The sequence below is a fragment of the Oryctolagus cuniculus genome, chromosome 11, assembly GCF_964237555.1.
Source record: "Oryctolagus cuniculus chromosome 11, mOryCun1.1, whole genome shotgun sequence".
In the NCBI taxonomy this organism is placed as follows: Eukaryota; Metazoa; Chordata; class Mammalia; order Lagomorpha; family Leporidae; genus Oryctolagus; species Oryctolagus cuniculus.
This window is the reverse complement of record NC_091442.1, coordinates 24869261-24879766: the sequence shown is the minus strand read 5'-3', so window position 1 is coordinate 24879766 and position 10506 is coordinate 24869261. Positions and strand designations below refer to the sequence as shown.

The following is a 10506-nucleotide window of genomic DNA, read 5'->3' as shown; positions in this document are numbered from 1 at the left end:
TGCAGTGAGGTGCTGGTGGCTGGCCCGGAACTGTCCGGACATCCACGCACTCCCGGACCGAGCGAGAGGAGCCTTCCAGCGCCACATACGTGGGAGGCAGCGAACATCGGGGCGCGAAGTCAGGCCACAGTAGAGGGCGTGGCCCTGGGTCTGCAGGCTGGGTGCTGGGGCTCAGTGTCGCAGGGCTTGCAGCAGGGGAAACGAGGCGAGGTGAGCTGGGGAGACAGCACCAGGGGGCAGGCGTGCCCCTGAGGGCTGCCCCGGCAGAGGCAGACGCCGGACCTCAAAACAAGGGCTGGCCAGTGGCCAGTGTCGGGCTCTGGGCTCCAAGACAGACTCACTTCCGCTGGGTGGGTGTGCAGGCGAGCCTGGAGCAAACCATTCACTGCATGTTCTAAGGGGGAGATGGACACACAGAGCACTCCTCTCCGCTGGGGCACTCCCCGAAGGCCTGCAACCAGGCTGAAGCCAGAGCTGAGAGCCCAGTGCAGACCTTCCCCGTGGAGGTCAGGGGCTCGCCTCCCTGCCTGCCGTGTGTGCACCACCAGGAAGGCGGGGACCGGTGCATCTTGGGCACCGCACACACACTCCTTCCCGTTCATTCATTCTTGAACTTGGATTTGCAGGGCCTTCGCTGTCTTCCAGGGGGGCCATCAGGGCAGCTTGAGCAAAGGCCCTGAGGCAGCAGGGAGCCGGGCACTGCAGGGGAACAGTGAGTGGGCGGCAGTGGGCTCAGGCTGCGTTTGGGGCTGATTGGTGAGAGCTTCTCTGGCACTGCCCAGTCTCTGCCCGGAAAAGCACAGCACTCAGCTGTCCCCGCTGTCCCTTCAGAGCGCGGCCACAGAGAGACCTGTTGCTGACGGCAGTGACGCGCCTGTCCCGTCTCTGCCCGGTCCAGGGCTGTTTTTTCCTTCATTCGAAGCCAGGAGCCAGGAGCTTCTCCGGGTCTCCCATGTGGGTGCAGGGGCCCACGCCCTTGGGGCATCTTCTGCTGCTTTCCGAGGCTCGGTAACAGGAAGCTGGATCAGAAGTGGAGCAGCCGGGACTCGAACCTGCACTCACATGGGATGCCGGCGTTGCAGATGGTGGATTAACCGGCTGCGCCACACTAGCCCCATGTGAGCATGCATTGTTTGAAACATCAGAAATCCGTGCTGTCTCAGTCTGTTTCTGTTGCTATACCAAGATCCTTAGACGGGGCAACTTACAAGTGCTAGAAACTTCCCTGTCACAGTGTGGAGGCAGAGAATCCAAGCCCAAGGCGGCAGCAGTCGCTGTCTGGTGAAGGCTTGCTCTCTGCTCCCAAGACCCTGCAGTGTCACAAGGGGGAAAGGATGGAAGGGGGCTTCCTGTGGCACGGGGCAGGGGTGGGGGCTGGGAGGGCCAGGGCAGCCCCTGAAACCTTGCAATGAGGCGCTAATCCCAGACTCGGGGTCCGGGGAGGGGGGCGGGCAGAGTACTCACAACTTCCTCACCAGCCAAGATCCCCTGGGAGTCCCCCGGCCTGGGGCAAGGCCAGCACTGCTCTCCTGCTGGAGTGGGAACCCGTGACAGACAGCAGGTGCCGTGGGCCCCTGACAGCCTCCGTGAGACAAGGGGACAGCCAGCCCCACCCGGGAGGACGCTCCGTCCCCTCTTGGCCGGCCCCAGTTGCAGCACAAGGCAGAACCAGAACCACGTGCGATGCTGCTGCAGACTTAGCGCCGGGACCTCGGCAGAAAGTGTCCTCTCTAAGTCTTGGTTTCTCCTCTGTAAGGTAGAGCTCGGACTCTCCTATGGCACGGGCACGGGGACTCGCTCAGCTCTTGGAAAACAATGCCCATCGAGGCTACTGTTGCTGCAGAAGGGGAAGCGGAGCCATGGCCAAGGTCAGCCGGCCGTGGCGTCCCACTCAGAGCCCCCGGGCCCCCACTCAGCTGTATGGATGAGGAAATGGGCTCAGGGCAAGGTGGGGGTGCGAGAGCTGCACCCACGGCCCTTCTGGCGCGCACCACACACTGCCTGCCTCGCCAAGTCCTGATGCGCGCCAGGGACAGCCTCACACACGTTGTTGACCTGCCCCGGGCCCTCCAGGCAGGGCTGTTTGATCTGGAGGCACCAGCTGGACATGCAGACATGGAGGGTGTTTCCTCAGCTCCCTGGCTCCCCATCAGCAGGGCCACATCTGCCCCCTGGGGAGATCACTCAGCATTTATAAAGCTCACCTGGTCGCACAGCCCGTCAGCATCCAAGCAGCGGACTGGAGCAACCCACAGGACACCAGAGACAGCCAGGTAGGCACAGACACCCGACAATCTCACTCCAGCCTCCCTTTCCATCAGATGTTAAGTCAAACTCTACTCTTGACAAACACGGTCTGTTAGGAGTTGGTTTGGTTCTAGGGCAAAACATCAAAAACGACAGCTTTGACATGATGAGAAATCCACAGGTGAGCTGTGGATCCTGCCAGCTTGTCCCTCTGCCACCCCTGGGCTGTGGCTTTCATCCTCATGTTAAGAAAATTGTTGCTGAGCTCCATCCATCATGTCTTATATTTAATCTGGAAGGTACAGGTGAGGAGCACAAAAGCGTAACCCCCCTAGCTGGGTCAGGCTCTTTAAGGAGCTGTTCAGAACGACTCCACTTGGTTCTCCTGGGCCGGGCCTGATTGCAAAGAACTTGGGGATGACGGGTTCTTTGTGAGGCACATTTCTGTTCGCAGATGTGAAAGGATTCTATAAAGAAGGAGGGGGGAACGTGCAAGCCCCCCACCCCCGGCTTCCGTTCCCTTGCTGTGTCGGCGCTTGTCTCAGAGGGCGGGGCTGTCCCCAGGGCTTTGTGTGTCCCCAGGGGTCAGCGTCCAAAGGCTTCCCTGGTGACCTTCTCCCCTCCTGGCTCCGCTAGTTGCCTTCTACCCAGGGCAGTGTCGGGACCAGGGAAGGATTAGGAGTCCAGAATTGCCTTTCATTGTTGGATACGCAGAGTGACCTGTGAACGCAGGATAGAGTTCAGTACACACAGCTAGAAGGCAGAGAGTGGGATTCTGGCCTCACTCTGCACTGAGCCTCGATTTCCTGCCTGCAAAACGGACGTGGGGGGTAGGAGTTAGTCCACGTGAGTCCTCCACGCTCCTCTCCCATCCCCAAACCCCTGTATCTTCATGCAGACTCTCAGAGTGGCCCTAAACTGACCCTGGTTACCTGGGGTCCCCCATAGGTAGTGCCCCAAGACACCAAAGGGCTTGTGCCTCCTTATTACACTCTGTGGGTTTAGCTTGCCCGGCTGTCTGCCCAGTATTTGAATTTTAAGCCGCTGGGTCCACTATATTATTATATATCTGAGTCTGTTGGTCTCCGTTCATTGGCCTTTTTTTCTTTAAATATTTATTTATTTGAAAATTAGAGTTACACAGAGAAAGAAGAAGCAGAGAGAGAGAGAGAGAGAGATCCTCCATCTGATGGTTCACTCTCCAATTGGCCGCAATGGCTGGAGCTGCACAGATCCGAAGCCAGGAGCCAGGAGCTTCTTCCAGATCTCCCACATGGGTGCAGGGGCCCAAGGACTTGGGCCATCTTCTACTGCTTTCCCAGGCCACAGCAGAGAGCTGGATCAGGAGTGGAGCAACCAGGTCTCGAACTGGCACCCATATGGGATGCCAGCTCTTCAGGCCAGGGTGTTAACCCACTGCACCACAGCACCGGCCCCGGTCTTTTTTTTTTTTTTTTTTTTTTTAAGCATTCGTGCCTTGTAATTTTTTTTTAGGTGCTGGACATTGTGAGAAAAATTGCCGAGACTCTGAATCTTTTCCCAGACAGGAAGGAAGACACCTGTGGCCTAGACTTATTTTTGACTCGAGGAGAGCTGTTTTGGCTTTGCTCCTGCTCCTAGAGGGCCCTTCCCTGCCAACTCACAAAGATGAATCCTTAGAATTAGCAAATAAGATTCAGTAACATGATAGCAATTGGCCACACACAAAGGGTGCTGTGCTAAGTGCATGTGGAAAACTGACCACTGCAAGGGTGCTGTGCTAAGTGCCTAGGAAGAAGCTGAGAGGCAGGGGTGAGGCTGCGGCACCTGCAGCTCCCTGGTGAGGGAGCCGGGGCTCCACAGACCCAGGTGGCCCAGTTTCCCCAGCAGGCAGGCAGCAGAGCGGGGACCCCAGCCCAGACCTGTCTGTCCCTGAAGCCGTGGCAAATTCCACGTGTGCTCATGTTCAGATGGGCAGCGTGCAGCCCGCACAACATGGGCACGTGGTGAAGACAGGGGCCCACATCCCACAGCCCCGCAGCTGGTGGGAGGGCAAGGGCTTCAGAGACTTCCTTTTTTTTTTTTTTTTTTTTAAGCAAGATTTATTGAAGTCAGAGGCCTCCAGCCAGAGTGGCCTGCAGGGAGAGGCCACTCGTGTTCCTGACGCTCCACAGCCTCTCCCTGTGTAGGGAGCAGCCCTGCCGGGAAAGCGGGAGCCACGTGGCAAAAGCCCGCATGGCCGGCTCTCCAGGGCGTGAATCTGGGTGGTGCAGACTGGGGCAAGTGACTTCAACTCAGGGACCCTCCCTTTTTTGCTCTGTACGGGAGGAAAAAGCACGTCCCCTCTTGCACCTCGCGGCCCTGTCTGTAAAATGGGTGTAGGTGAAATGAAGTGAGCCCTGTGGCCGCTGCACCCAAGCTCTGGAAGACCTGTCTCTCTCCTGCTCCCCCGCAGGGGCCCAAGATGCTGGTGGTCTCCGCCCTCCTGCTCCCCTGCGGCCTGCTGGCCTTGGCGTCTGCTCAAGGAGACCCGCCTGCATTTTCTCCCCAGCTCACTGACGGTGAGACCGCCCTGCCTCGGGCCAGGCCTGGCCGGTCACAGCCCCTAGGACTGCCCTCGAAGGCCGGGCCAGGAGCCAGGGCCGCTTCTGTTCTCACAAGCCTGGTGCCCAGGACACGGTTCACCCTGCCAATCATTCACTGTCCCGGGCGGGGCTCCATGTAGTTCTCTTTCCCCAGCCTCCCCGCTTTCCTGTCTCCTTGCCCTGCTTCACTAAGGGTCACCGTCAAGGGGCCCGCACGCACCGGCCCCCGCCCCGCACACCTGTCTCGCCACCCGCGCCCACTCCCATCTTACCCCAGCGGCCTCGCCAACGCGTCAAGCATGTGCCTTTGCGGTCCCCTCTGCCTGGAGCACTCTCGCCCTCACCAAGGCTGCCTCCTTCCCGGCCAGGCCCTGCTCATGGCTCACCTGAGCGGAAAGGCCTGCCCTGACCTCCCCAGCCTCGCCTCCAGGACCCCAGCCTCCCCACCAAGCAAAACCTAAGGGTGACACCTCGCCCAGCCTGCAGAGCCCATAGCCTTGACCAGTGCCCTCTCTGATTGGCCAGTGCGCACCTGACTGGCCACTGGAGACTTGGGAAGCAGTCCCGATCCTGCACGTCCCCTTCCTCACGGTGTTACCATCTGTCACCCCCATCCCTACCAGGCTGCAGCGCCAGGGGAGCAGGGGTCTCCATCTGCCCTCCCCAGGGCACGCCCAGCTCTGGCCCAGCCCTGGCACACTGCAGACCCCTCCCAACATTTGCTGGATGATCGACCCTAGAACTTGGCCCAGCACCAAACAGGCCAGAAAGAAGAGAGGCACGAAGAACAAATGCGTGTGTGGGGTGTGCCCAGAGGTCAAGCCTGCACCTGGGGGGTCTCGGGCGTCTGGGGGTCTGACTAGGATCTGGGGGTCTGACTGGGGTCTGGGGGTCCCTGCCTTCTCTGCAGCTCTGGCTCAAGGACTGCTCCAGGAGGGCCTGCTCGCCAGGCTGCAGACGGGAGACCTGCCGACTCTGCTGGGCAACTTCTTCAAATACACATTGACTTTCTGGGCAATCCCCGTTCACCCACACAGGGATAACAGAGATGCCGAGTGAGTGGCCTGGAGGGCTGGGCAGGGGGCTGCCGGGCTCGCTCCGTGCTTCCTGACTTCGCAGAGACCCTCAGCTGAGGGCCCTTCCAGCTCCGATGGCCTGAGACCCCCTGGCTGGGAGAAATTCCCACCCCAGGGAGAGACAGGAAACTGGGGCGGTGCTGCAGGGGACACAGAGGTACTCGGTGCCCTAGCCTGGGAAGAGACCCGCAGCTCCAAGCACGCCAACCTCTTCCGCTCTCTCGGCCTCACCCTTGCCCCTGGTAAATGGGAACCCCGACCTCTGCCCCTCGGCTGCAGCGTGCACGTGCTCAGCACCGCTCCCCAGTCCCAGCGAAGGCAACAAAACAGCAGAAATAGCAGTGACAATCATGTGGTCATCAACAGAGGCGATGTCATACGTTAGACAGACCGCCGGGGCCGGCGCCGCGGCTCACTAGGCTAATCCTCCCCCTAGCGGCGCCTGCACACCGGGTTCTAGTCCCGGTTGGGGCGCCGGATTCTGTCCCGGTTGCCCCTCTTCCAGGCCAGCTCTCTGCTGTGGCCAGGGAGTGCAGTGGAGGATGGCCCAAGTGCTTGGGCCCTGCACCCCATGGGAGACCAGGAGAAGCACCTGGCTCCTGCCATCGGATCAGCGCGGTGTGCCGGCCGCGGCGGCCATTAGAGGGTGAACCAACCTCAAAAAGGAAGACCTTTCTCTCTGTCTCTCTCTCTCACTGTCCACTCTGCCTGTAAACACACACACACACACACACACACACCACAAAAAACAAAAAAGACGGACCCTGGGTGGGTGTGGAAGACCCGGGTCCCTGGTCTCGCTCGCGTGTCGGAAACTCCTCCGCGACTCCGCCTGCGTCCCCTGTCTCAGCTGCTCCCCAGCCCGCTGCATCTTAGCGAAGGGCACGGCACCCAACAGTGGCTCTGACCAAAAATCTTGACATTGTCCTTGGATCCTCTCTGTCTCTCTCCTTCCTCTCCATCTCCCTCTTTCTCTCTCTCTACCCAAACACATACCCAGCCTATCAGCAAATCAACTACTCTGCTTGCAACACAGACCCAGGCATCTACCCACCATCTCTGCCCCCTGTGGCTTGAGCCCCCGCCATTGCTCCCCCCACCCCCCGACCTATAGCCCCGGACCGTCCTGCTTCAAGCCCCAGGTGGCCCCCTCCTCCATTCCATTCTGCCAGCATCCAGAAGAATCTAAGAAGTAAGTCAGGGGGCTGGCGCTGTGGCGTAGCAGGTAAAGCTGCCACTTGCAACGCCAGCATCCCATATGGGCGCTGGTTCAAGTCCTGGCTGCTCCACTTCCGACCCAGCTCCCTGCTAATGTAAGTAGCAGATGATGACCCAAGTGCTTGGACCCCTGCCACCCATGTGGAGTTAAGCCGGGTCCAGTGCCGGCCATTGCGGCTATACTGGGAGTAAAGCAGAGGATAGAAACTCTCTCTCTCTCTCTCTCTCTCTCTCTGCCTTTCAAATAAATAACTAAATCTTAAAACAAAAAATCAGAGCAGATTCTTTAACTCCTTTGCCCCCACCTCCTGATGGCCTCTCACTGCTCTCAGAGCCAACCCCGAAGTCCTGGCCATTGGCCAACGAGGCTCCACACCATCCAGCCCCAGCGACCTCCCACCTCCCCGTTCCCTTCTGCCCTCACTGCCCAGCAGCCACACTGGCCCTGCTCAGACACAGGTGCCACCCTCAGGACCTCATACCTGTTCTGTCTGCTGTCTGACCCTGTCTTTTTCTTTTTTATTATTTCAAAAATTTTATATTTATTTATTTGAAAGGAAGAGAGAGGGAGCTCTTCCATCAATGGTTCACTCCCCAAATGCCCACACCAGCCAGAGTCGAGCCGGGCCAACGCCAGGAGCCCAGAGCTCCATCTGGCTCTTTCGCGTATCTGTTTATTCCCGTCTGCTTGGTGCTAGGCAAGGGCTGGGCAGGAGCATGCGGACAGGCATGGTGGCGAGAGCTTCTTTTCGCTCAGGGCTGTGTCCCCTTGCGGGAACCACGGGAACTGTGCAGGTGGCATCGTGAATGCACCTGCTCTGCCCCACAAGGAGCAGGGCGAGGTCCACCTGCAGCCAGAGCCACACCCTCCCCCTGCTGTGTGCTGTCTCCACCCAGGGCGCTCCTGCAAGAGCCTCGCCTCCTTCAGCTGTCCCTGGACCGCAAGCCTGGGAGCAGGGAGGTCACCCTGACCATCCCACTGGCCTTCACTATGATTGTGAAGTAAGTAAGCCGCAAGGCCGGGGCAACACCCAGGGTGGTACGGGTGGGAGGGGCTGGCGCAGGCGGGCAGGGCTGTGAGAAGCAGTCAGACCCATAGTGAACTCAGCAACAGTCTTGTGTGGTCCGGGGCAACCCCCTTGCCCTCTCCAGCCCTGGGGCACCCTGCATGCAGAATTAGGAGCCTGCAGAACCTTGGCTGCTTCAGACCTGGGCCCCTCTCGGGGAGGAGGCCCCTCGGTCCACAGGTCTCCCTGCTCTTGTGCCCCGAGAGCCCGCTTCCATCTGTTTGGACTTCACGAGCTGTGATGGAGCATGGCTCAAGACCAGAACACAGAACGCGCTCTGGCAGCCCAGCTGGGAGGTCGCCGCGGGTGTTTCCTGGGTGGTCTGTGCCTGTGTTTCCAGGGAGGGCAGGTGCCCCTCAGCTCTCCACAGCCTCCCCCGCTCCCTGTGCAGCCAGTGATTCTAGAAGCAGGTGGGGGCACAGCAGGCGCCGAGGTTCTCTCCCCCAGCCTTACACTGCCCCCCCCCTCCCAATAGCTTCTTGATCCTCGACACCATCACAACCGAGATAAGGTCAGACATCCACGTGCAGCTGGCTCTGGAGAAGGGCTCAGACGGCAGAGACCGACTCACCTCCAAGGACTGCAGTGTATCGCCCGAGGCCGTGCGGATACAGACAGAATTCTTGTGAGCTGCCCACCTTCTCCCTCCCTGCCCCGCGGGTTAGCAGGAGGCCTCTGGGAGGTGAATTCTCTGTTCCTTTGAAATTGTATTGTGGGGATGATGGTGTCGGTGACTTGAGCAGAAGTCCCCCGGGAATACCGAGAAGGAAGTGAGCAAGATCCCCTGCCTCTCTGTGGGCGTGGAAGTTACTTCTAAATCTTCTGCTACCATAAATAACCCCCGAACAATTTGGCTTAAGAAGATTTACTAAAAAGAATGATTTCCTGACCATAGGCGTCTAAGGTCACTCACAAGGCAGCCACAGCTCTAAGACTTCTGGGTTTCGCCAAGCCACTCCCCAGACACCCGTCTGCAGAGCTGCCCCCCGCCCCGGGGAGGGGCACGTCTCGAGCTGGCTCTGGCCCAGTCCTTCCCATTCTGTGACGTCCCCCCTTTAGGGCGGTGTCCTCAGAGGCGTTGCCCTTTTATTAACTGCGGTTTTATCGCTTTCTTCCAAATTTAGCATTTTCCAAGATTTTCTGAATTGAGGCGGGGGCCAACACCCATTCGCTTTATACCCTGCCGTCTCCACTCGTGAGTCCATTATTCTGACGCAGCTCAGCTGTCCAGGTTTCCAGAGAGACCTGGGAAGGTGTGGAATCCTTTCTGAACCCTTGCACATCTGGTCCTAGCATTTCCTCCCCTGGTAGAACAGGCCAGGCACAGCGCCCCCTCCTGGAGAACAGCGAGGAGCCCCTCCCCAGGCCTTTCTCTGCTGGGAACCTGGGCTCCAGGCTGCAAGCCAGCGCTCAGGCCAGGTGCTTTCCATGCAAGCTCTTGACAGAGTGAAGCCGTAAGCCCTGACGACTCCAGTAGCGTTGAGGAGGGCGAGGTGCTGGAAACGGCAAGATCACTTTATGGAGGCAAAAGGAAGCAGGCCAGAGCAGCAGGGCAGGGCCGCGTCCTAGCTTGCTGACGACCTGTGGAGTAGCTGTTAAGTGATTCCGGGTCACGGGGCCAAGCAGTGATGTGAACTTAATCTGTTTTGCCAGCGTCCTACCTCCTATGCTTAGAGACCATCCCTTAGCGATGCGCATTGAGAGTTTTGCTGAGAGAACTCTGAGACGCCTGATCGCCCGCAATTTGGAAGAAACAGTGAGTGCGGAACCCAGGTCCCTTCCGTTTTTGAGCCAAGCCCACGTGCGGGGGGTTGGAGCTTCTTGCTGCAGTGGGAGGGGGTGGCGAGTGGGAGGAGGTGACAGGAAGGAGGGTCTGGATACAAAGCGGCGCACGGGGAGCCCCACCTCTGCCGCCAGGCACCCGACAGCCATCGCTCAGCTCTTTAAGTCAAAATCAGCACCTGCGTGACCACAGGGCTGCGTCTGCCCAAGCTCGGTTCCTGCTCTGTAAGATGGGCGTGGGTGGTCACAGAACGCACAGCCGCCCTCAAGACGCACACAGGCACTGTGCTAACTGTCTTAATATCACGCTTCAAACAATCTCATACTCGAGGTTCTCAGGTGCCCCTGTGTTCCAGGTTCAACAAAGCGTTCCAGAGAGGGCCACTGGTTTGCCCGAGTCCCCCAGCTGCCACGTGGCTGAGCTGACCCAGGGCAGTCTGTCCCCAGTCCCTCTGGCTGGGCTGGCTCAGGGGAACCTGCTGCGGTCACCTGCCGCAGGCTCCACGCAGAGCCTTCCTCCAACCCTGCCTGTCTCCCTGTCTTGCAGATGTG

At 59.3% G+C, this 10506-nt stretch overlaps 1 protein-coding gene across 1 annotated transcript; it reads left to right on the top strand.

Annotated features, from left to right (window-relative positions):
- The first annotated feature begins 4690 nt into the window (after window positions 1-4690).
- Window positions 4691-8801, top strand: LOC138844259 (latherin-like). The gene is made up of 5 exons (XM_070051564.1): window positions 4691-4787; window positions 5722-5866; window positions 7002-7079; window positions 8003-8107; window positions 8648-8801. The coding sequence occupies exons 1-5, from the start codon at window positions 4691-4693 to the stop codon at window positions 8799-8801; spliced, it is 579 nt and encodes a 192-aa protein (XP_069907665.1).
- Window positions 8802-10506: the final 1705 nt, after the last annotated feature.